The sequence below is a fragment of the Lampris incognitus genome, chromosome 12, assembly GCF_029633865.1.
Source record: "Lampris incognitus isolate fLamInc1 chromosome 12, fLamInc1.hap2, whole genome shotgun sequence".
Taxonomy (NCBI): domain Eukaryota; kingdom Metazoa; phylum Chordata; class Actinopteri; order Lampriformes; family Lampridae; genus Lampris; species Lampris incognitus.
Window position 1 is genome coordinate 28,443,154 of NC_079222.1, and position 25,570 is coordinate 28,468,723.

Consider the following 25,570-nt stretch of genomic DNA (forward strand, 5'->3'; position numbering starts at 1 on the left):
GGTGGGGGACATTGTACAGGTTCTCATTGGCTGAAGTATTTTCATTGGCAACGAGAAAACGTGATCCTGCCTGCAGAGGCACTGCAGTGTATACTGCAGAGGAGGAAGGAGCGAGAGCGAGCGCGCGAGAGAGCGAGAGAGCGAGAGAGCGAGAGCGAGAGAGAGAACGAGCGCGAGAGAGAGAGAGAGGGAGGGGGGGCAAACGAGCCATTTCCATAAGGAGGAAGCCAGAAGCACACAGAGAATATGTGTGCGTGTATGTGAGAACACGCTGCGCATGTGTGACTGTTTGTGTATGCACAGAGGCACATTGACTGGAGCGGAGACGGAGGAAGAGAGAGGGAGCAGGGGCAATGAACAGCTGCTGAGACAGAGGAGCGATAACAACCGACACGAAAAGCAAAGAGGGATATATTGGTTGAGATGAAGGCTGGAGGCTTGTAACACAAAAAAAGGCAAGAGAGAGAGACAGAGACAGAGAGAGAGACAGAAAGAGCGAGAGAGAGAGAGCAATATAGCGCGAGAGAGAGGGAGCGAGAGAGAGGGAGCGAGGGAGAGAGAGAGAGAGAGAGAGAGAGAAGAATCAGCACAGGAGCTCTGGTCAATAAACATTTAACCTGGCTAATTTGACTGTCTGAAGGAGAGATTGAGGAAAAGGACGGATGGAGAAGGAGATACCAGAGGGAGCCAGTCAAACACAGTGCGGAGGAGAAGAATCACCGGCGGGATAGTGAAGGACACATTCAAAACAGAGGAGAGCGGTGCGAGAGAAGCAGAGAAGAGGCGCTCCATCAGTGAGGCTGAAGATGTGACGCATCCACCCTCTGACAGCTTCCTCCATCTTACCTTGCTTCCATCTTTTCCTCCTATCAGCCCTATTAACTCTCCATCCTCCCGCGACCTCATGGACAGGAGTGTGTACCAATCAGCCATCGATTCCTGCAAAGCACCCTGCTTCTAGATAACAGAGAGGCGGGCGTCATTTACATGATCTCGGCAAGAGCAAGGCTCGGACCCGAGAGCAAGAAGAGGCGTAGGGACCGATGAGACACGCGCTTGCGGGCACCCAGGTGAGCTTAAGAGAATGATATAAACCGGGCATCATACCTGTGTACCTGCCAGCACGGATGCCTGCATTGCATGTCGTGCAGCTTCTGCAGCTGATGCATCGGAGGGTCTGCAGACACTCGGCCGTGAATGTTGATGTCACGCGGATTTTTGCTCGAGTTTGCGTTGGTTTGAGAAGGAGACAGACAGGATCTGCCCTCGCCTCGCGCTTGGTTTGGGTTTGGTGTTAGGATGGGGGGTTTACATTAACGTTGCATCAGAATCCACCATTTCACACATGCACACATGAACCAGATATGAACACGTGCACGCACGCGCACGCGCACACAGACTTGAAAACACACTTGCGTGCATCACACACATCCACCACATTGGCCCCCAGATAAGAGTCCGAAACTGCAGGGAGGTTTGAATAGTGTTGTTGGCTCCTCGGTAAAGGGTATCTTAAGGGTCTCATATCTCCGGAGGTTATGACATATGACAGACCTGCCCAGACAGAGAGCGAGATAAACAGAGAGGAACGGGGTGGGGGTGGGGGGGTCGATGTGGGGGTACAGGGCAGGAACAGCCTGTTCTGCACAAAGGCATCTTCATATTGACTGTGCATTTGGCGTTGCAGTCAAAGTGCTGGGTACGCCATACTGCGATTGCATAACGGCTGCTCCTGGCACACACACCCCTCCCACATGTAAAGCAGCAGACTCAACCTCCTCCATCTCCCGCGGCAGCAGGCTGCTCACATATCACACCACCTCGCCACCGTCAGGGCTGGGCAACTCTTGCACACCTGAGTCTCCGTTCCTTCCGCAGTAAAGAGGGTCTTCTACCTCCTAGCAGAAGACCCTCTACCTTCCGCTTGAAGGTCTTCTGCCTTCTCTGCGTGCTGGGGCAGCCTCTTTCAAAAGAAAACACACGCAATCAGCCATTTCAATCAGCTGTTGTTGTCAGTCTGGATGGTTGCTCAACGTTTCCCAGGTCCACCTGCTGGCTTGTGTTGGCAGGTGTGATGGTGGTGCCGGCTGTTTCCCCATGCACATGTGGAGCTCCGCACCTTCCCATGTTGCCCTGGGAGCTGCACAGGCGAGAACAAAACAGGAAAGAAAAAAAAAAGAAAAAAGCACTTGGCTGTAATGAATTGCGAGGCAAAATGGCTGATGTGTGCTGTGAATGGCAGCGGGCTGAATTATTAAAACAACTCCCCCTCACATACCCGCCGAGCACTTTCTGCCCAGCGCAGCATCGCTAACATCAGACCTCTATCCGGCCTCGCTGACACCTCCATAAACGCTCTTCACATGTGGATCCAGACGAGCAGCCCTCACCGCCATCTTTTTTAATAGATCAGATGAAAACTTCATCTAAATTTATGAATGTTGGGGTTTTTTTAGGGTAGGTTTACATGTTGAGCTTCAGGAAGCACAGCACTTATAATTTCCAAACACCGAGCTCAGGCTTGCAAATCTCAGGAGAAACGTAAACAGTAAACAAAAATAAAGAAAAAACAATGAAATAGACAACACTGGGGGGGAAAAGAAGTTTGCCTATATTCATGCTGAATTTTCGGGGATGTAAAACGATAATAAGGATGTGAATGTCGCTATACTCAAGAGCAGTTTAGCAAAACGTAGTGCCGGTTACCTTGCTTCTTACAAGCCAGGGGGTTTCTGCAGAGCCAGTGCGTCCAGACCACATACAGTAAACCCAGACAGGACTCTCCCCTAGCCACCTCTCAGCTCCGAATATTTTATGTAATCAACATCCGCCATAGCCTGCATGGGCCCCAGAAAGAGATAAAGTGCTGCTTTTTACCAGCTCAGGCATGAATGTTGATACCCATCTTAGAATAGCTCGCATAGTTAGCATACTGCTGATGTGTGGTTTATCAGCACTGACCCGGAGCTTCTGCCCTCCCAGCTCCCAGCCAACTCACTTGTCATCTCCTCTCTGCAAGGCCCCCAAATTGATAGTTTATGGGCCTAGCAGTGGACAGACAGACAGACGGACGGACGGACGGACGGACGGACGGACGGACGGACGGACGGACGGACAGATAGATAGATAGATAGATAGATAGATAGATAGATAGATAGATAGATAGATAGATAGATAGATAGATAGATAGATACATACATACATACATACATACATACATACATACATACATACATACATACATACATACATACATACATACATACATACATACATACATACATACATACATACATACATACATACATACATACATAGAGACATAGAGACATAGCGACATAGATATATAGAAACATAGAGAGATAGGTAGAGGTATGAAAGATGGACAGACATGACATACAGACAGTCAAGCACTCAGGAAGGCAGACTGACATGCACGGTGTAACATGGTGCCCTTCTCTTGCTCTCTGCTCTGCAAAGGTGGAATGCATCTAGTATGAACATGGGGGCCTGAAAAGTGCTGTGTGTGTGTGTGTGTGTGTGTGTGTGTGTGTGTGTGTGTGTGTGTGTGAGAGAGAGACTTGTGTACGCGTGTGTGTGCACGTGTTAAACAGCGCAAACATGTTTGTTTGTGTCTAATTGTGTGTGTTGTTTGTGTGGTTATGTGCATATGTACCATGCATGTGTATGAATGACAGTGTGTGTGAGAGAGAGGTGGGAGTGTGAAAACACTGGAATGTTCTTGGCATTTAGGCTGTTATGTGTATCCTGGGTGCGGGTTTGTTTAATTTATTATAAATAAATCCAAATAATGAAAATAAGATTTATATAAAACATAGATATAGAATAATCCAGAGATTCTGGACTATTCTTACTTGTTTCGATAATATATATATATATATATATATGAGTGATGAGAGTATGAACATGAGGTTATTCAAAGAGGTGTGTGTGTGTGTGTGTGTGTGTGTGTGTGTGTGTGTGTGTGTGTGTGTGTGTGTGTGTGGTTGTGTGTGGTTGTGTGAGTCGGGCAAACATGCCGGAATGTGCATGTTGATAAAAAGAGACGTTTGGCTGCTTGAACGTGATGGCGAAATGGGCTGTGGGATCACTATGTTCATTTCTCCATCGCTCCCGTTTTCGCTGCTGTCCGTGATGACAAGGGCAAACGCCTTTCACGGTTTCATTAGTGTAATTCCCAGGCAGGAAGAGGCTCGAGCGTTGTGTAGCGTTTTTGGCTTTGAAAGCGCACGTGCGCGCGTGCGCGTACACGCACGCGCGCACACAGTGGTAGGATTGTGGGAGTACTGCAGTTTTTGCCGTGTTAATACAGCAGCTAGGTTGGAGATGAGCCTCTTACATAACTGGAGACGGCTCCGGCAACTAAAAAGAGGCTATGTCACTACTGGCCATATAGCAGGCGCCCTCTGTCGTCATCAGACCTGGCAACGCATGGCCACCACATTACATGGCAGTTTTATGACCGATGGTCCTTCAGGCTGAAGGACCCCTTCGGTACACAGGTTGCTTGCCCAACTTTGTCGGTCCCGCTGTTTGGCAGTTCGGTTGTTACAGGCTTATCATTCATGAAAACAATATCACTGCAGGTACGCCAGTAACTGCTGACATGGAATTTGTTGGAGAACGACAAACACAAAGCTTGTTTTAGGGACTAACAAAGATGAGAATGTAATAGTTAGTATATGGAGTTCGTTAGCGCGGGAAGGGGAGGGGGGCTGCAGGTCCCCCTAGTGGTGGGTGCACCCCCCCCCCAGTAGTGGCAGGTGGCTGTGTAACATCTTAGACCCAACAAGTTGGCCTAACTTTTCCTAACGTAAAACAGCAAAAATAGATGAATAAACAGATGAATAGATAAATAAATAAATAAATAAAACAACCTTTATCTTAAACAGAGGGGCGGGGCTGCGTGGAATGTACATTTTTAATAACAAAGTGAGTAAACAACAATCCATTCCAAATCTGCTACACACGCGCTTTACAAACAAAACAATGACGTCATACTGTAGCGAACGGGGGAGGCCGTCGCTCTGGCTGTCGGCGGTTCTGCGCTGGTGGAGCGCAATGGCTGACGGGACTGTTCATGTTAGATTTAAAACGTGCTGTGATGTGGTGGTCATGTCATGTTGTGGTTATCCGTGTGTTGCTGTATTGGGGCTTCGACTCAGACCGAGTAGTAGGAGACCGTTTACTAACTGACCGTTGGACCGTGACTGGGACAGACTTCGCCACTTGTCAGATGATGGGTGGGGGTGGGTGGGCGTTACGTTGTTATCAGTTCTGGTCCGTTCTGGCCGGTGTGAATAAAAGAGCACTTCCGGGGTCGTGCGGTGTATCGGGGTCACGGGAGTTGCGATTAAAAAGAGACCTCTGCCTCTGGACTCATCCTCGCCGCGATACTTTTGGTTTCAGTTGGCAGCCCCCCTGCCTAAAACATCTTCCCGCGCGCCTGATGGAGCTTCACTTGTACAGATGTGAAGTGTGTATCTAGCTACAGACACCAATTACCGGCTACTGTGGGAGAAGCAGTGCGGCACCACTGTGCTATAGAGGGACCCATTCACACACACACACACACGCGCGCGCGCGCGCACGCACACACAACTAACTGCTAACTGTGAGTGGGGATTAAAGGGCTGCAGCACTTCCTGCTGATAGGTACATATTCAGTGTCACTCTTCAAAAAGAGGAGGGTGTAGAAAACCACTGAGCAGTGCCTAGATAAAGAGACCATAAATAGAAACCCAGAGCGGTGCTGTGCCTCCTATTCTCCTCTGGCTCTCCTGTTCTCTTTCTCGCCATGTAGGTCACCACCTCCTCTTTTACTCTTGATGCATCATCCTTGTAAACAGCACTGCATGGAAAAACATTTCTCTCTTTTTACATGTGTGTGTGTGCGTGTGTGTTTTTAAAGCTCTGTTGTGTTGCTGCCAAAAGCATACATCCATTCACCTCTTCCAAAACACCATACAGTGGGATGCAAACCCTCCACTCATACTGGAGCCTATTCATAAACAGTCCGCCTTTCTATGTATCAGAAGATGCTAACATGCATGGACACAATGACAGCAGCAAAAGAAGGCCTCAACCCTAAACTCAGCAGCATCATAATCAGCTTCTCTAACTGGCTAAAGTTCAACAGTTCAACAGCCAGAGGAGGCTCACAACATGAGATGCAGTTTACACACACACACACACACACACACACACACACACACATATATATGAATGAATGAATGAATGAATGAATGAATGAATGAATATATATATATATATGAATTCTTAGTAGACTTATCTACTGCAGGGTTTCCCAATTAGCTTTCCCCAAGGGCCAAATCATGTCGTGCATGCCAAGCCAAGGGCCAAAAGGTCCGGGATTTTTTTTCCATTGCGCCAGTAAGTTGTTTAATGTGCAGATGTTGTTGTTGCTGCTATTACAATTATTATTATAGTTATAATAATAATTATTATTATTAATATCATTGTTGTTGTTGTTGTTGTTGTTATTATTATCATCATCATCATCAGTAGTAGCAGTAGCAGTAGTGTCTTGATGCTCACTCAGTACTCCAGGTAAGAAAACCAAAGAAGGTTGAATCAGTTCATCTGGACACAACGTTTATTGACAGATACATTTCATCACTCAACTAAATATTGGGTGATGTAGTAGTGATGTAGTAGTAGTAGTGTGATAGTAGTGGTGGTGGTGGTGGCAGTAGTGACAATGTAGCCCTGATATTCTTAAAGCCTGTGTTGAGGGTCACACAAGGAAAAAAAATGCACTCTTGAAACAAAATAAGTCCAAAACCAACCATCTGATTATGGGCAAATGAACAAAAATAAATGAATGTTCACTCACCAGTCAGTGAGAGAAGTAAGAGTGATGAAATGAGGCAGTCCTGATGTCGGGCCTGTTTTCTATTATGGCAAGCCCGAGGCACTGGCCAAGATGTGCATTGGAGAGTCTGGTTCTTTCCTGGTTCTTGATCGAGTTCATTGAAGAAAACGATGACTCACATAGTATGTAGGTGGATGGGAAAAATGTGAGTAGGAGCATTGCAATAGCTCTCATGTTTTTGAATCGAGCTTGCGGAACCACGTTTATCCAAAAGTCACTCACCCCAACGTCCTTGTGTTGTGCTTTGAGCAAATCAGATGTTTCCATCTCCAAGACCTCCATCTGAAGAGTTGCCTCATCTATGGAAGGTACCAGCCTTTTGGCCTCTGCAGTCCACTGGCCGTCAGCCGGAATGGAGAACGGCTGTCCCAGGAAGAGGAGGAAGTTACCTGAGAGTTTTGGGGAACTTTCAAATCGTTCCTTGAAATTTTCTGCCAAGCTCATCATGAAATCCTTCATCGCTGGATCCTCCCGAGTGCAACTTTCTCCCATGAATGTCCCTCTCCAAAAGGTTCAGCTTTGACCGGAGAGCTTCAACTGCCTCACACATGTCTGCAACATTGTGGTTCCTGCCCTGTAATTGCAGATTAAGGTGCTTTAGATGAGACATGATGTCACAAATATGCCATAATCTTATTGTCACTTAAAAACATTTTATATTCTTTTGCTTTTTGGCTCCACAGTCTGGATAACAATGACACAAGTTCATCGCACAGGTTGCACACCCTCTCCGACACATGGCCTTTCCTCAGCCAGCGAACATCATTATGCAGCAAAAGGTCCTTGTGTTCTGCTGACATTTCCTCCAGCACTGCTCTGAAACGGCGATGTTGCAGACTAGAACTCTCACAAATGAAATTTACCAGTCTCTTCACAGTATCCATCGCCTCTTTCATTTGCCCACACAGTTTAGTGCACTACACTTGTTTGTGAACAATGCAATGAAATGCCAAGAGCACTGGGTTAACAGTACCAAGCCCTTGTGTTGTCCCACCAATTTTGCTGACATCTGAGCCATTCTACTCCAAGAAATGTGTTAATTCATTAAAGACGAGTTCCCCAGTTGTGCACCCAGGTAGAGGAAGCAAACAAAGAAGCTCTTCCCTCAAGGTCTTCCCATCAAAAAATCTTGCGAACACAGATAGTGTTCCTTATTGGTTCGGGCTCAGTCACAGGACGAGTCTATGGCTATAGTGATATGGCTTCTGCTTTCTTCAAATCGGTGAGCAGATTGGAAAAACATTCCTCTGCTAGTCGTACTACTCTTTTTGTTACTGTGTTAGCCGACGATGGCACCTGATTTAATAGCTCCACCACTGTTTTCTTGTTTTTCTCATCGTGACATAAAACTTCACCAACCACATCAATTGCAAACGTTTTAATCAACTCGGCATCAGTGAATGGCTCCGTAGCTTCAGCAAGGTCCCATGACACATGCAGTGATGCAGCTATTGCCCTCTCTTCTGCCGATGTTTATTTACAGACAGTAGAAATGCAGTGCTTGTATGATGTTATCATATTTGCTATTTTTGTTTGTTTGTGGTGATCTGATTTTGTAGGGGTAGTTGGCATTAAAACTGGCAGCATGCATAGTGTTGAAGTGCCTGTTGAGATGGTCTGCTTTGCAGACAGCTACGGTCTGCATGCACATCACGCATGGCGGTTTGGCATTGGGGTGGTCCGGTAAAATAAAACAAAACCGATCAGTCCTGTCAGATTTGAACTGACGGTTTTCTTAGTTGACTTTTTGCTTTTTTCGTGCAGACCATGTGCTTGGTTTAGGACGGTTATTGATTACCTGTGATTTAGCTGGTGGGTGGCTCTGTCTAGTCCAGGACGGGCGAGAGTGCAGAGTACGTCTGACGGCCACACGTCTTCTACGGCACAGGTCAAGTGTACGGTGTGGGGTGAGGTCACAGTAGAGCAGCATGCACTTTATTTATTTATTTATTTATTTCAAATGTACTGACGAGTGCGTTAGTGCCAGTGGGTCAGTGCGGGCCCGACATTTGACTCTGGTGTGTCAGACCTGGCCCGCGGGCCGCTTATTGGGCTTCAGGGATCTACAGTGTGTATTGAAACAAAACAGGGACTCGCACCTGCCTTGTTCCCTTTGGGCATGGCAGACACAGCGTGTCCTGTTGCGAGCAAAGCTGGAGTTGTATTTAGACTGATCTTTTCCAGTCCTGGATAAACAATTCATTTATATTAAAATCAGATACATAAACAGAAATGCATTTTCCAAGGTCTACACAAGATGTGTGTGCAGCCGTACAACAACTCGCCTACCCAGATGTCAAACGCACGTGTGAAACACTGTTTATTCCTCTCTAGACCGCCTCCTGGAGCGGATTTTTCATTAGAAATTGCTTACATGTCCCATTAAAGACCGTCTGTCGTTTGATTATTAGACATTATACCATTATACCCCCCCCCAGGTTTGTCTGTTCACCTGAGGTTGTTTCCACTGTATCTTTTAGGATGTGTTGCCATTGTGTCATTGCCTCTGTTGTGCGCTCAGCATTGTGTTCAATCAGCTCCTGTCTTCTCTCCTTCTAGGTAGCCGAAGACAGACGAGGGTGGAGACATTCCTTACACCGTACTCACCCGTCGGGCTCGAGTAGGAGGACGCCATCTGAACGCGGGCACCTTTGTCACTCCTTCCTCTGAGGAGTTCATAAGACGTGGAGCGAGGGAGTCACTCACTGGAACATTCAGAACACCTCCCCAAAGAGACCTCCGTCTTATCAGCAGGACACCCAGAGGGTCACAGGTCACCTGACCATATTGGACCAGGAGCGGGGACAGAAGACTCTAGGTTATTCTTTGACGCACACTTGAGGCCACACTTGAGACACCTGAAAAAACAGGAAGGAAGTGCAACCACCTAGAACTCAACGGGGAGGATGTGATGAGAGGCCGGTTTTCTTGGTAGAAACGTTTTGCAACGTTTGACAAACCGCAGGTCGCAGTGTTAGACAACATCTCTTGAAAATCCACCCTGTAACAAACTCCTTCACTTTGTGAACGCAGAAGTCCACTCAACTCTAACACATGCTTATGTAAACACACGTTTAAATTGTTGATCGTTTCTCGTTGTGAATGAGCGTATCTATCTACAAGTAACCGTGTTGTCGACCATTAGAGGCAGTGCAGAAGCACCAGTATATGTCAGTAAGGAACAACAAAATACTTCCTTTAAGTGGCCAACACTGCTTAACTACTGTAATCCCCAGGGTGGACTTTTACTTCAGTTTGTGCTGCCCTCCCAGGGCTCCCCGGTCTGCCTCCCGCCTGCAAGGTCTCAGGCTGACAGAAATAGCGGCAACGGGGGTCCTCTGAGGGAAACATGGACAGAGCTATCCGACCTCACGTCCCCTCCAATGGCTGACCGTAAGAGCGTCACACCAGTGCAGAGTCCCACCGCACCCCTGTGCCCGCATCCAGGCAAGGGTGTCCAGCACTGACTCCGGCCACAGAGCCTCCACTCGGAGACACCGACGTCCAAACGAGCCGAATGTCCTGCCTCAGGCGCCAGGCTGTAACCATCCCAATGGACACCGTCAAGATCATCCAGTCTGAGAAGTTCCCCAGGGAGTGCCCCGTGCCCGTCACCCAGCCGCGCTACGCCCCACCACCCAGAGTAGCATGGGACGGCGGAGGTGAAGGCGAAATTATCGTTAACCAGGCCTGTAGCGATCTGGCCCTTGAGATGACGGGCACAGCGATCGCCGCTCCCCGGCCCTTGATGTCACCTCCCACCCCTGTGATGCGCAGGGAACAGAGCTTCCTGGCTCAGCGCAAAGCCAGTGCCAATGAAATCTGCTACCACCAATTCCACTACAAGATGGAGGACGTCATAGTGAACCAGTATGTGCTGCGGTCCTCCTCCACCTCCTCCTCCACCTCCTCCTCCTCTTCAGGGCCCGTCATGCCCTGCGAGCCCTTAGACTGCCCCACCTGCGGGCACACCTACAATTTTGCAGGAAAGCGTCCGCGCATCCTCTCATGCCTGCACTCGGTGTGCGAGGAGTGCCTGCAAATCCTTTACGAGTCCTGTCCGAAATACAAGTTCATCTCCTGCCCCACATGCCGACGTGAAACGGTGCTATTCACCGACTATGGCCTGGCTGCCCTGGCCATCAACACCAGCATCCTGAGCCGCTTGCCCTCTGATCCCAACGGGCCTGTGCAGTGGGGCGGGGATGCCGACCGCAGTTGCTACCAGACTGTGCGCCAGTACTGCCAGTCAGCCTGCACCTGCCAGATTGCCAACCCCCTCTCCTCCTGTGGCATCATGTAGACAAGGGTCACGAAGGCCCGACTCAACGCTACCCCACTCTTTGTGTTCCGCCCGCTACCCTCTCCGCCAGCCCTTCAGTCTCTCTCAAACCTGATTCCTCCACAGATGTATCTCTATATATTTAATAGCACAGACGGATGCTGTGTGGGGCGGATGGATCTCGATGGACAAGTGCAGATGGGACAAGGAGAAATAGAGCAAATTAATGTATTTTATGTACGGACAGAAATCCTATTCACCCTCTCTTGTTCGGATGTGTTTGTCATTAACATCTCTTTACATGGGAATGCCGGGGGAGGTCCCCTCAACCTAGGTGAATAAAGATTAAACAAGTGATAAAACTGCTTCTGTTTGGTCTGGAGTGGCTGGTGACTGTGTGATATACACAATACAGACTTTCGGTGTCTTTTAAAGGCAAATCTGTCTTTGTGTTTTCAGATTATGCAGGCTGTCAGAGTGTAATCCCTGTGTAATTACAGTTACCCTTGACAACCATGGTAAATATTCATATCTACTCTTTCTGCAGCGTCAGCACAGAGAGGCCTGGATGCTCACTGCTGCAAGTTAATGGTCTCGTAACAGTGTCTTGCACAGGAAGATAAAACGAAAAGTAAAATCCTGAAAGAGGCAGGGACATCACAATATTTCATAGAGTATTATGACTTTTTTTTAATGTAACGATATATTACAGAGTACACAAATAGGAATCAGTCAGCAATTAAAAGGAAACAAAAGAACAAAGTGACACATTTTGAAGTTCTGTATATCAAGCATCATACTGCCATATGCATAATGGCAGAGGGAATATAATGTATCATCCATGCTAAAGGTTTATAAAGGGCGTCCGGTTCAAATCCCCGTGTTACCTGGTCTGGCGTCCCTACAGACAAGATTGGCCGTGTCTGCGGGTGGGAAGCCGGATGTGGCTGTGTCCTGATCCCTGCACTAGCGCCTCCTCTGGTCGGTCGAGGCGCCTGTTCGGGGAAGAACTGGCGGGGAATAGCGTGATCCTCCCTCGCGCTACGTCCCCCTGGTGAAACTCCTCACTGTCAGGTGAAAAGAAGCGGCTGGCGACTCCATGTGTATCAGAGGAGGCATGTGGTAGGCTGCAGCCCTCCCCGGATCAGCAGAGGGGGTGGAGCAGCCACCGGGACGGCTCGGAAGAGTGGCATAGTTGGCCGGATACAATTGGGGAGATAAAAAGGGGGAACCCCACCCCCCCCACCCCAAATAAAAAAAATAAAATATATATAAAATATGACAGAAAATGAATATAAATAATGAAGGGAGGCATGTGATGTGCAAAAAACTAATGGCAGCAAGTTTCATCGTATAGCTTGAATAGAATGGATGTTTCACACTGGTAAGGCTACTGGTCCGTTCCTCCTCTCCAAGGAAATGCTTTCTGTTCTTCAGAACTGAAACCCAGAATGATCTTTCAGACAGAACCACGGTAAACAGAAGTACCGCGGTCCTTTCATGCGGGCACCGTTTTTCTTTTCCTCCTGAACAGCTGGCTTAACTGACGCCCACCGGTCTTTTTCTTGGATGGCTGCGTCTGCTGGCTGGAGACAGCGGGAACAGAGTCATTAAAGCAAGCATGACTTGGTCATCTCAGAACATGCCAAGGCACGAGTGTGTGAGCAGAGAGGCCATTTTGGGTGGTCTAAAAGATGGAGAGCACGAGAACAAAAGATGTGCAGACTGATAACTCGCTCTCACCACTGCCTCTGTGCTTAACAGTGTCATAGTTAATCATGGGTAGGATTTCTTCGGTATGGCTCACTGCCATACTGTAGAAATCACTTCCCAGAACTTTTCAAGGATATTTTTAATTACTTTTTCTTGGATACACACGGTCACATTATCCAGTACTGCGCCTCACTAGAACCCCTGCAGATGGGACGGATAGAGTGATTAGCTCTCTTTCCCACACACACGCACGCACACACACACACACGCACACACACACACACGCGCACACACACACACACACACACACACACACACACACACACACACACACACACACACACACACACACACACACACACACACACACACAGTAGCCAGGCAACACGAGTACATAAAGCCAGTAGGCTAGCCCACTGTGAAATATCTCACGTGAGCTTGCTAACATAAATTGTTGTCACTACTTGCAGATGTTTTATAAAAATTTAACTTTCAAAAGCCAAAAGAAAAGCTGACCAGGAGCATCGATAGTTCCAAGACAAATGGACATGCAACTACGTCTTCACTGAATTTATTGTGTCCCACATCTGTATAATTTGCAAGGAATGGGTTGCCGTCCTGAAGGATTTCAATCTGATGTGACATTACACTACTAAATGTGCAGAGGGTGTGATCGGTTCAAAGACGAGGAGAGGGAGAGAAAGGCAGCACACTTTCAAAAAAGTCTGTACTGTCAGCAGAACTTTTTTTTTTTTTACAAAGCCAAACAAGACTGTGATGCAGCTGTCCGAAACTAGCTATGTGGTAAGTGAGGCAATGACAACATTCAGAAACTTAGACAGTCACTGCCTCCATACTAGGTAAGGGGTATGTGTTGTCCCTGTGCCCATATAAAATCAATTCAAATAGCATGACACAATTTGAACCCATCAGCTATAAAAACTTGGAGAAAAACATCTGAAATCCTCCTGGTGCCTTGATATCCTGCCACCAGGCTTTTTCAACAAATATTTCTAATTCCACAGCTTCAGAGCTTCTACAAATTGTCAACACATTTCCTCCCACAGGCCCTAAAACTGTAGTCATCAAGCCACTCTTAGAATAATCTGGACACTTCATGAAAAATTATAGGCCCATATCAAACCTCCTGTTTCTAAGTAAAGTCACTGAAAAAGCCATTTCCAGCACCTTAACAACTTCTTGGCCACAAACAACTGTTTTAATATCTTCCAGTCAGGATATCGACCACACCACAGCACCGACACTACACTTGTTAAGGCCTTCAATTACATCTGCTTAAACACAGACCATGGCAGAATCTCAGTCCTGGTATAATTGGATCTCAGTGCTGCGTTTAACACAGTCAACCACAACATATTACTAGACCAACTGGGAAACTGGGTGGGACTTTCTGGCACAGCACTAAACTGCTTTGAATCCTACTTAAAGGACAGGGACTACTTTGTGTCTCTAGGTAATTACAAATCTGAGTGGACAAAAATGACATGTGGAGTTCCCTGAAGCTCCACTCTGAGGCCTCTTCTGTCTAACATCTATATGCTCCCACTAGTTCACATTATGGAAAACAACAACATATGTTAAAATAATGATGCAGATGACACAGATGTACATAGCCATATCAGCAGCGCACTGTAATCCCATACAAGCACTGAGTAAGTGCACTGAACAAATCAATGATTGGATGACTCAAAATGTTCTTCAATTCAACAAAGATAAAACTGAAGTAATTGTCTTTGGAGCCAAGGAAGAACGATTAAAAGTTAGAGCTCGGTTACAATTGGTAAAGTTAAAAACCACAAACCAAGCCAGAAATCTTGGTGTAGCCATGGACTCAGATCTGAATTTCAATAATCACATTAAGATCATTGATCATTACAAAGTCAGCCTAATATCACCTGAAGAATATATCAAGAATTAAAGGATATATGTCTCAGCAGGATTTGCAACAAGTCTCTCTATAAAAAAAATCGATCACTCAGCAGCAGCTGATTCAGAAGGCTGCTGCTCGAGTCCTTACGAAGACCAAGAAAGTGGTTCACGTCACTCCAGTTCTGAGGTCTTTACACTGGCTTCCTGTCTGTCGAAGAGTTAATTTTAAAATATTGCTCTTGATTTACAAAGCACTGAATGGTTTAGGGTCAAAATACATTTCTGATCTTCTGCTAGGCTATGAACCACCCAGACTTCTCAGATCGTCTGGGACAGATCTTCTCTCTGCCCCCAGAGTCAAAACTAAACATGGAGACGCAGCTTTAAGTTTTTATGCACCACGTATCTGGAACAAACTCCCCAAAAACTGCAGGTCTAAGTTCTTTTAAATCAAGGACGAAGACTTTCCTGTTTACCGCTGCCTTTCATTAAATCAAATTTTTCATTATCATCTTAAACTGCACTGTAACTTCTACTCTAGTGTTTTATCTGTCTTTATCTGTCTTTATCAGTCTCTTTATTTGTTTTTAAATGTCTTTTCATTGCCTTATTTCGCTTTTACATTTTGTCTTAATGCCTTTAGTGTTTTATGCAAAGCACTTTGAAGGGTCTTGTTGCAGAAATATATTGTACAGATAAATTTGCTTTGCCTTACCAATGATATGAATACAAATTCTCCCCTAGATGTCACTGTTACGTTTGCAGTGTCTCACCTGTTCATCTCTGAATCTGAATGATGGGTCGAATCTTCTCTTCTCAAAGACCCCACCTTTAACTTCCAGGATTTGCTTTTATACTGTATTTTCAGTTTCTGGAGAGACATACAGATACCTTTTGTATCAATATAAACTACTGTCTATTGAAATACCACTCTCAATATAAACATTGATTATCAAATGCAGAAAATATATCATTTGTAAACACATTCATAATGCACTTCTATAATATCATATTGCATAAGGAGTTGCAATGTAGATGAAAAATTTGACCCCATGTTGGACTTCACCTGCTTCTCATGGTGCTTTTCATTGTGCTCCGCTGCCTCCTCAAGCAGGTCATCTTGATTCGTATGATGCCTTCTAGAGTCCATTTTATCCTTTCCTGCCACCAACATACAAATACAATCATCAGTTCGGTGAATATTCTGGAAATCGTCCATAGAGTGGCATATTTCTACATGAAAGCATCATAACTAGAGGAGTGCACTCAGTAGGGTGTATATCTCTGCTAGACGTGCACCCTTCTCCAGCGTTTGAGCTTGGCGACAACCCCCCCCCTTTTTTTTTCGCCTACCGGGAGAAGGGAAATACAAGCACACAGAAAAACCAGTGTTTTTTTCTATTACGAGACTTTTGTGCAGCGCCCAAGTTAACTGACCAGGGAATATGGAGAAATAAGTGTTTACTATGCAGCGCTCAAGCTAAGAAATCTACCTAATAAAAAGGTTTTGCCCGTCAGTCTGTGGATGCGCAGCCTCTTAGGCAGACCCTCGCTCCAAAGCCACCAAGTCTGACATGAAAATGTGCTTGACCATCACGGTTTTCATAATAGACAATGAATGAAGGCGATTGATCGCTCTGCTGGTTGACTTTCATTCATAAAACAACGCTAAGAAAATAGCTCAGCCGCGGGAAATATTCTATTGTAGCTGTAATTAATCCTACTCTTGCGATTGTATTTTTATAGCGGAGTTTCGGTTTGACACTATCGCTGCCCGATCTGACTCCGCCGTAGATGTGAGTCGCGCATGCGCACAGTTGACTCCGCAGGCACCTTGTTTTTTTCCCCCCACTCGCGTTCCGGGAACTCTGCCTCCGATTGGCTAGTACTCGTTGCTTCCGTTGGTTAGGTTGGTTAAGGTTAGGGTTAGGGTGGGGTTAGGGATAGGGTTAGCCAATCAGAGATAGAGTAGGGGCGATTCTTCCCGGAATCCAGGGGGGAAAATAATAACGCCCGCAGGCAGCGACGGAAAAGCAGCGTTGGTCGAGCGAGCTAGAAAGCGAACGAGGAGAGGGAGCGGCGGTAGCGAGAACAAACATTTTTCGAAGGTTTTTAAATCACCGCAACCGCGGAAGGTTCCTCATCACATAGTCTTAACTTAAAAAATGCAGGCGGATAGGTCCAGTAGTTTGCGAGATTAGTCGCGGTCTCACACGCACACACACACACACACACACACACACACACACACACACACACACACACACACACAAACACGACCAACGCATCGTCCCCTCCAGGCCACCACGTGGCGTAGATAATAAGCAGACATACAATGCCACTGAAAACAAAATAGCAATTAAAAAAACCAAAACAAAAGCGATGCAGTGAAAGGTGGCTCACCTAAATGCCCTGCGAGTAATTTTGTATCTGATGACGACCTCCGTCGAAAATTGTGAGCAACAAAATCCGTCTGCTGTATTTCACTCGAAATATGCTTCAATTCCGCAATTTCACGTCCTTGGCCGGAAGTTGAATCGCCTGCATCAGCTTTGCAGTCACACTGAGCAGATTCTGCAACCTGAGAGAAAGCGTAACGATGAGGATTCCGACTTTCATCTGTAAGTACCTGATCTGTTACTACTAGTGAAGGAGGGCACACTTCTGAGTAGAATGCTGCAGATTCCAATGCAAATATAGCAAACCTGATATAAAAACTGGCACCTGATGATTTTTCATTTGCCTGTACTGCATGCTTTTTCACAATAAACAAACAAACAAATAAAATCCATTGCAGAGGTCATATTTTACCTCATCTGCTTTAGTGTGATGCTCACGGAGGACATCAAGCTCCATCTGTAAACCACGGTTATGAATTTGCAGCCTGGCAATTTGCTCCAACATCCGGCACACTTGTTCCAGGTAGCTGAGCCCAGGACCGGATCTCACCGCGTCCTCTCCACCTTGGTGCTGCGCATATTGTAAAGCAAACAAACACAGGTGTAAATCTCAAAGAAATGCATGTTTTCATACGTGCTTTGGCCTCGCTGCTTCTCCATACGGTAGAACCACTACTGGGCAGAACTGCAGCAGCCAGTGGCGTAGTCAGAACTTCCTAACCCCTGAACAGTAATACAATTCCCTACCCACAATAAAACGTAATGAGGGAGTAAAGGAGAAATAAAGTTCAATACTCCTTCATTACTTGTATAAAACGGCCGGAGAGATGCAGTTGGCATACGCATGCAGTATGAGGGTGGGTGTTTGAATTAAAATAGGGATCGATTGGCCACTAAATTAGGAGAAAAAAGGGAAAAATCAGAAATAAATTTATAAAACAGACCCCAAAATCATGCAGTTCTTGTTAGATAAATCAAGCCTCGCCTCTTTGATCCCCAAACTTGGGCCACTACAGATCTCCAGATCAATGCGTTTCTCACCATAGAAATTGATGGAAATATACATTTGAAATAGAAAGTTACACAACTAGTTTGAATTTAATTTTTTTTTCTTTTGGACCCCCCCTCCCCCTTTTTCTCCCCAACTGTACTTGGCCAATTAGCCACCCTGGTCGCTGCTCCACCCCCTGTCCCGATCCGGGGAGGGCTGCAGACTACCACCTGCCTCCTCCGATACATGGGGAGTCGCCAGCCAGTTCGTTTCACCTGACAGTGAGAAGTTTCGCCAGGGGGACGTAGCGCGAGGGATGATCACGCTATTCCCCCCAGTTCCCCCTCCCCCCCTGAACAGGTGCCCCTACCGACCAGAGGAGGCGCTAGTGAAGCGACCAGGACATATACCCAGATCCGGCCTCCCACCTGCAGACACGGCCAATTGTGTCTGTAGGGACGCCCGACCAAACCGGAGGTAACACGGAGATTCAAACCGGCGGTCCCCGTGTTGGTATGGCCAAAAGTAATTTTGAGCTGTTTTGTGACCTTGACTGTCATCTTGGCCAGTTAACTTCTAAGTTTCATTTGGTCGCCTGAAGATCAATGCACACCTTTCCTGAACATGCCACGTCATTTGCTGCAGCTGATTTTATGCACAGTTTTTGATGGACAAACAAATAAACAAACGGTGCCAAAAACAACACTCCTATGAGCAAGGTAATAGAACAGAAGAATACCTCAGTGGCCCACCAATTCTCATTAATATTCCCAAATAACATCCCAGATAACCTGTCATTTGGAGATACATTACTTTGACATGCCCCAGTGATTACCTCCACTGTAAAAAGTAAAAAAAAAACAAAAAACGGAAATGTTCCAGCAGCTGGGGCGCCAATAAATTACTGTAAAATAACAGAAATTAAGCAACTCATAAAACTCATTCTCATGTTATTTTACATTAGTCACGTAGGTGCACAGTCTATTTTTGTAATTTCATCGACATTTCCATTTATTTCTGAAACCCAGGAATCTGTAAAATTAATCTGTCAAATAAAAAGGTAAAAAATGCTGTTATAGTACAGATTTTTTTACAGTGTTTAATAACTTGGTCCTTATATGTTCTTTGTTAAAGTCAGTCATCGCAGTGCTAGATATGAATTGTATGTAGGGCAAAGACATGTACACAGCCAAGGGGGGGGGGCATTTAGACCTTAATGAAACAGAACTACATCAAAGCAAGTCTGGTTCTGCTCCATTTCATCCAGTGATGTCAACACCTGCATACAGCATCAACACAATCCCTACGGCGCACAAAACACTGCCGCACCATGCCGTGCTCTCTCCTACCCTTGCTCCGATTGAAGAAAGGTGGACATTATTTCACAGTCTACAGAGATACTGTGTTCATTATGCTGATTACAGTCTTATCAAGATTACAACAGATCTTGCATACTCCAGCTCGTAATCACTCAGATTGCCTCATTCCTCTCATGCCTGTGGGCTAAAGCACACCTGAACAGACTGGTTTATGAACCCTAACATCACAAAGCACCACACAGGTGCTCACGACAGCTCGCTAGTGTGAAAGAGATCCCGTCCATGTATTTACACGCCTGCCTCTCTACAACACCGAGAACAAGCTTGTCTTTTTTTTGTATGACTATGTCTTTATGTATAAACATGTCTTTGTGTGTGTGTGTGTGTGTGTGTGTGTGTGTGTGTGTGTGTTTTGAGTTGTGTGGGTTTGTTAGTGTATCGGTGTTGCAGCTCATACAGGTGAAGGTAAAAGCTTTTATTATGCTGCTGTTCCTTTCGTGGAGGATGTCACAGATAACCAGCTATAGAAACCTCCATATAACATAAAAAGATAACCACTCTGATCATTCACTGTGAGGGTTATGCAATAGTCACATGCTTAAGAGTGTCCATAAAACAGTCAAAACTATCAAATAAATTGTTGGGTGTTTTTTACTCATATGGAAAAATATTTCCATGTCTCTCACTTATATAAAATAATATATTCCACACACACACACACACACACACACACACACACACACACACACACAAGGAATATATATATATATATATATATATATATATATATATATATATATATATATATATATATATATATATATATATGGACGCCCAATGACTGCTGGGGTAGGCTTCAGCATCCCGCGACCCGAATGGATAATGGATGAATATATATTTCTGTCACGCGCAATCACTACAATAGCCAATTTCTTTCCGTTTCAGTTAATAACTCACCACTCCTTTTTTCTCTGCAAGCAGAGTATCGTGATACAGGGTCAGTGGTCGCCTGCATGCTTCTGGCATCTGCTGACTTGACATTGATGTGCTGACCGTCCTTCTTGTCCCTAAAGGTCTTGACCTTTGACATTTTATTAAGGACGTAGTGTGTCGCCTGGGTAGGGAAGATGTGAGAGGTTGTTGACTGAGTACCAACTCATCTGCACAGGACGTGGGGATTGTCCTCTGAACTGGGCATCTTGGGTTGGTCCTCTGGAGCACCTGCTCCACTTTGAGGTGCAAGGCCACTGGGTGATCCAGTGGGGTCTCAGGTCTAATGGGACGAAGGGAAAGGGGGGAAGAGGTGGTTGAAGATGTCACCAAGCGGATGGGGGACTGTGATGAAGAGGCATGGGTTAGCCCGTCTTCTTCTCTTTCAGTCGGGACCGGATCCGACTCTACGTTCCCTGTCGATCCAGAACCACACGGAAAAGGAAGGGACAAGTCTGAACTGGCCAGCTCCACCCCAGAGTCCTCTGATTCCGACCGTAGATTTATCCCCATGTCAGGTTTAGAAGCCAAGGTTGATCCAGAATTTTTAAACGAGTTTCCGTGGTCCCTTGCCGGCCACTTGTCCCGCTGCGTGTCAGAACAAGTAGCCTCTTCCGTTACCCAAGTCTCAAAAAGGTTTCCGAAGCTCCTGTAAAGATTCATCTTTAGCAGTCCCGCGCCCCTGCTCCACAAACCTCTTCTGCTGAATGGAAATGACAGCAGCACAAGGAACTACATCACAAGTTTAGACAATCTACACAATGATTAACTAAGGTGAGGTGGTGATGTAGATTTCAACATCCCCGCTGTTCCGCCTACGTCCTTCAACCACACCTCCCCATCAGCTCCTCTGTCATAGACTGCTACATGGTGCTGCTTGCTGAGACGTGCTCGCTCTTGTCTCTGTAACTCTAGGAGGAAAACTATACGCACCTGGAATAAAGGTGTAATTTTCCCTGCACCCCAGGATATGACATCCAGATGTGACAGTTACGAGTTACGAAACCGTCAAACTGCCACATTTCCTTTTGTGCGCTTATGTAGAGCACTCCAGGATCCATTGTGGGCGAATCCAATGAGTTGAGCAAGATGTTCACGCAGAAAAGCAAATAATTATGTCCGTGACCCAGATTCTGTAGCATGTCTCTTTTATTTATGAGAGTAAATACGAGATGGGTGACACCAATACTTGACTATGTGTAAAAGCAAGGATTATGTGTGGAAAGAAGACAAATTGTGAGTGGAGGCCGGACTACAAAACCGTGTTTCATCAATCCAGGGCAAGATATCCGAGATAGTGGACTTTTAGGAATGTGTAGAATAGACATTCCTATCTGCTGATATGATCTGCATTCCTGTCCCCAGGTGAATAGTGAAGGTATGGCTCATCAGGTCAGACATAGACACTCACACAGAGCCATGCCGGCACAAAACACGAGATGTTGTCACATTGTTGCTCAGCTATTTTAAACTAGTACATAGTCTAACTGTCCACCACCAGTCAATGGACTCCTCTTGTTGTCTGGAAACCACCCCGTCATGCATATTTGAGCTTTACGTGCACTCACACAGAGTTAAGCTTGATTTAAAGAAAAGAAAAACTGAATAAGCTGAATGAATTCAAATTACAAGCTGGGAAATGTTAAATGAGATAGTTTCTTTTCATATTGTGATGGTGAGCAATTGTGGTTGAAATGTAAATTATTCAACCTTACCAGTAGTATGACGGTCAAACATTTATGTAGTCTGTTATTTAGAACCAAGTATCATACTTTCCAATTCTACAGTTAAAATTATTCAATCTTAGACATAAAAAATATATTTCAACTTAGGTTCTTAAATTATTTCATTTGATTTGATTAACATATTTTCATACAACTACAACATGCGAAGAATGTGAGCACCATGGACTATTGATTTCATGAGACTCGAGCTATATCCAACAGTCGTTGAGATACCAAAACAAATTAATCAATCAAACACTCTATCAGTCTATCTGTCTACATGGCCTTCTGTCTGTTTTCCTAACCTGTTGGGGAATTTCTCTTGTTTATTACATTGTAATAAGGCTTTAGCGGTGATCAAAGAAGGTTGAATCAGTTCATCTGGATACAACGTTTATTGCCAGATACATTTCATCGCTCACCTAAGTGACATCTTTGATGTTACTTAGGTGAGCGATGAAACGCTTCTGTCAATAAACGTTGTATCCAGATGAACTGATTCAACCTTCTTTGATTTTCTTACCTGGATTGCCGAGCATGCATCAAGACACTTCGAAGGTAACCACATTAGAAATCTAAAAATTAAAACGGCGGTTTGACAGAAACAAATTATTCTTAAATCTGGGCAAAGCAAACTTTATGTTGTTTGGAGATTATAAAGGAAACACCAAAGTAAAAGCAGTGATAGAAAATGTCCAACTAGAAAGAGTATATGAAAATACATCTGGGGAGGAAAAAAAAAGGGGGGGGAACCCAATAAAAAAAGGAAGAGTATATGAAAATACATCTCTAGGTGTGATGCTTGGCCACAAAATCTGCTGGAAACCCCACATAACATGTGTGAGCAAAGCTGGCAAGAAGCATTGCAGTCATGGGAAAAGCAAGTCACATTCTGGATCATAAATCATTGTTCCCTCTGTATTGTTCATTCATTTTACCATATCTGATCTACTGTGTGGCGGTGTGGGGTGGTGTTCAAAGCAAGAAACAATCTACTACTATTCTCAGATAGGGAAGGGGACAATAATTTGAGAGGGAATTAAAACTTATGTGTTTGTACAACTTTGAAGAGCATGGGCGATTCAGTCTGTGGGGTGAAATTGTGGAACAGTTTGGGCATGGAACCCAAAGTACAAACATTACGCAGTTCAAGAAGACAAAGGACTGATTATCAAGAGATATAGGGATGGCGAAGAGTTGTGTTGGCTGCCTATGTCTAAGATTTATTTATCTCTAAGCATTTCTTATTGCATTTTTTTCATTTTTCTTTCTATGACACCGAGCGGCTATGTGGGTTGCACGTAGCATTGACATCTGTTTATTCATCGTGCACGAGATTAGGATGTTTTTCTCTTTCTCTCGTGTGTTTCTATGTGTTGTTGTTTTTTTTCTTTTCTTTTTTCTCCCATTGTTCACAATAGTTGAGTTTGTATTGTGCAGCACAACTTGCATTGAATTTGAACTATACAGTACAGTGGGAATGTCTGTGTGTTTTGTGCTGCGGTAGTGCAGTATAGATAGGGTGTTATGTGCACCATGTTTGTTGACATAGTTTGTTCTTATTGCTATTTCTTATATTATATTTACTTCTATTTGTTTCTGGTTTTTTTTGTTTCTACTTGTTTCTGTTTTCTTGTTATCTTGTATCTTGTTAGTTTTTAGTTTTTTCTTACCAAAGCGTGAATGTCTGTAATAGGACACAATTTCCCCTCGGGGATGAATAAAGTACTCTGATCCTGATTCTGATTCTGAAGTGAGTTTGAAATATAGAGTAGCTGAATTCATTTCAGAGTAGGTGAGAATAGGGGGGGGGGGGGCGTGTACTTCCTCCTACTCCTTTTCCAACATGTAACAAATAATCTGATGCATACGGAGATTTGTTCGCTGAGTTTGATGTGTGGATTTGTTGATCACTTCCGATTATTGGCAATGGCTTATCTGTATGTTATATCCTGTTAATTTACATGTTCGAAATAAATCATCGTCACCGTCATCATCATCATCATCATCATCATCAGCTACTGCTGTATGTCGCTAGGTGGCATCGTTGACATCTTTTCAAAGAAGTCTCCACTGCTGTGAATGTATTGCATTGTCGACTTAATCAGACGAGATGCTTCAAACTATCATTCAACATTGCAACGCAGTATATGCCGTAAAATATTCACCACTGTGAACATCAAGTTAGTCCATTATTTCATTGCAGTTGCTGTTGAAGACGTTTTTTGCAGGCCCCCAGACAAATGAACGATAGAGACACATAGGCCCAAGTATGCAAAACAAACAAACAAACAAACAAACAAACAAACAAGCAAAGGTCTGAATTGGGAAATCTTTCAAATGTCCCATGAGAAGCATTTCTTTTTACAGCTCAGTGGTCAGACGTTTAATTCATTTCGACGTAGACCAGGCAAAAGATCAGCCATCTCAAACAACATCATGGAGCTTCGTACTGTAGCGACCGGCGGAGGAGGTCACTCTCACTGTCGGCGGATCTCCGCTGGGAGAGCGCAAGGGCTCATGGGACTGTTAGTGTTAGAGTAAAGGTGTTATGACATATGTCGTATTTTTACTTGTTCAATGTTCTTTTCATGTTGGGGTGTGTTGTTTGTTTGAGGTTGGACTCGGACTAAGTAGAAGATCATTTACTGACTGACTGATTGCAGGACTGTGATTTAAACTGACGTCATCGGTTGTAACCTGGGCTGGGGGGGGGGGGTTATTGTACTACTGGTTGATGTGTAAATAAAGGACAGTATGGGACACAGGAGCTGCTTCTCAACTCCTTCCACGCCGACTCGCCACAGTATATTGAGAGTTGCATACAAGATAACTCAAGACATACTGTAGGTCTACTACTCAAGACACGCTGTAGGTCTACTGCTCAAGACATACTGTAGGTCTACTACTCAAGACATACTGTAGGTCTACTACTCAATAGATACTGTAGATCTACTACTCAAGACATACTGTAGGTCTACTACTCAAGACATACTGTAGGTCTACTACTCAATAGATACTGTAGATCTACTACTCAAGACAAACTGTAGGTCTACTGCTCAAGACAAACTGTAGGTCTACTACTCAATAGATACTGTAGATCTACTACTCAAGACAAACTGTAGGTCTACTACTCAAGACATACTGTAGGTCTACTACTCAAGACACACTGTAGGTCTACTACTCACTTTACTGTTGTAGATGTTACTGATCCAGCACATTTTCGTTATAGGGCTGCCAACGGCAGGGACAGCAACAACAGCCCAGATGTTTTATCATGTTGCTCTTCCTCAGACTGGACAGACTCCTCAAAAGGTAGCGTGTCTATGTTCCCTCAGCCCTATTT

At 45.0% G+C, this 25,570-nt stretch overlaps 2 protein-coding genes across 4 annotated transcripts; one reads left to right on the plus strand and one right to left on the minus strand.

Moving 5' to 3' along the window:
• The first annotated feature begins 140 nt into the window (after positions 1-140).
• On the plus strand, positions 141-11,553 carry rnf208 (ring finger protein 208). 2 transcript variants are annotated; one of them, XM_056290850.1, is made up of 2 exons: positions 141-1,070; positions 9,476-11,553. In XM_056290850.1, the coding sequence occupies exon 2, from the start codon at positions 10,434-10,436 to the stop codon at positions 11,217-11,219; it is 786 nt and encodes a 261-aa protein (XP_056146825.1). In that variant the 5' UTR covers positions 141-1,070; positions 9,476-10,433; the 3' UTR covers positions 11,220-11,553. The 2 variants fall into 2 exon arrangements, with proteins under 2 accessions (XP_056146825.1, XP_056146826.1); XM_056290851.1 differs by lacking the exon at positions 141-1,070 and adding an exon at positions 8,040-8,138.
• An 884-nt stretch (positions 11,554-12,437) lies between these two features.
• si:dkey-106l3.7 (uncharacterized) lies at positions 12,438-21,069 on the minus strand. Of its 2 annotated transcripts, XM_056290848.1 has the most exons (7): positions 20,468-21,069; positions 17,613-17,771; positions 17,205-17,382; positions 15,868-15,962; positions 15,575-15,672; positions 13,059-13,112; positions 12,724-12,784 (listed from the first exon to the last, which is right to left on the minus strand). In XM_056290848.1, the coding sequence occupies exons 1-6, from the start codon at positions 21,011-21,013 to the stop codon at positions 13,079-13,081; spliced, it is 1,110 nt and encodes a 369-aa protein (XP_056146823.1). In that variant the 5' UTR covers positions 21,014-21,069; the 3' UTR covers positions 12,724-12,784; positions 13,059-13,078. The 2 variants fall into 2 exon arrangements, with proteins under 2 accessions (XP_056146822.1, XP_056146823.1); XM_056290847.1 differs by lacking the exon at positions 13,059-13,112 and having other exon boundaries at positions 12,438-12,784.
• Between the last annotated feature and the right edge of the window lie 4,501 nt (positions 21,070-25,570).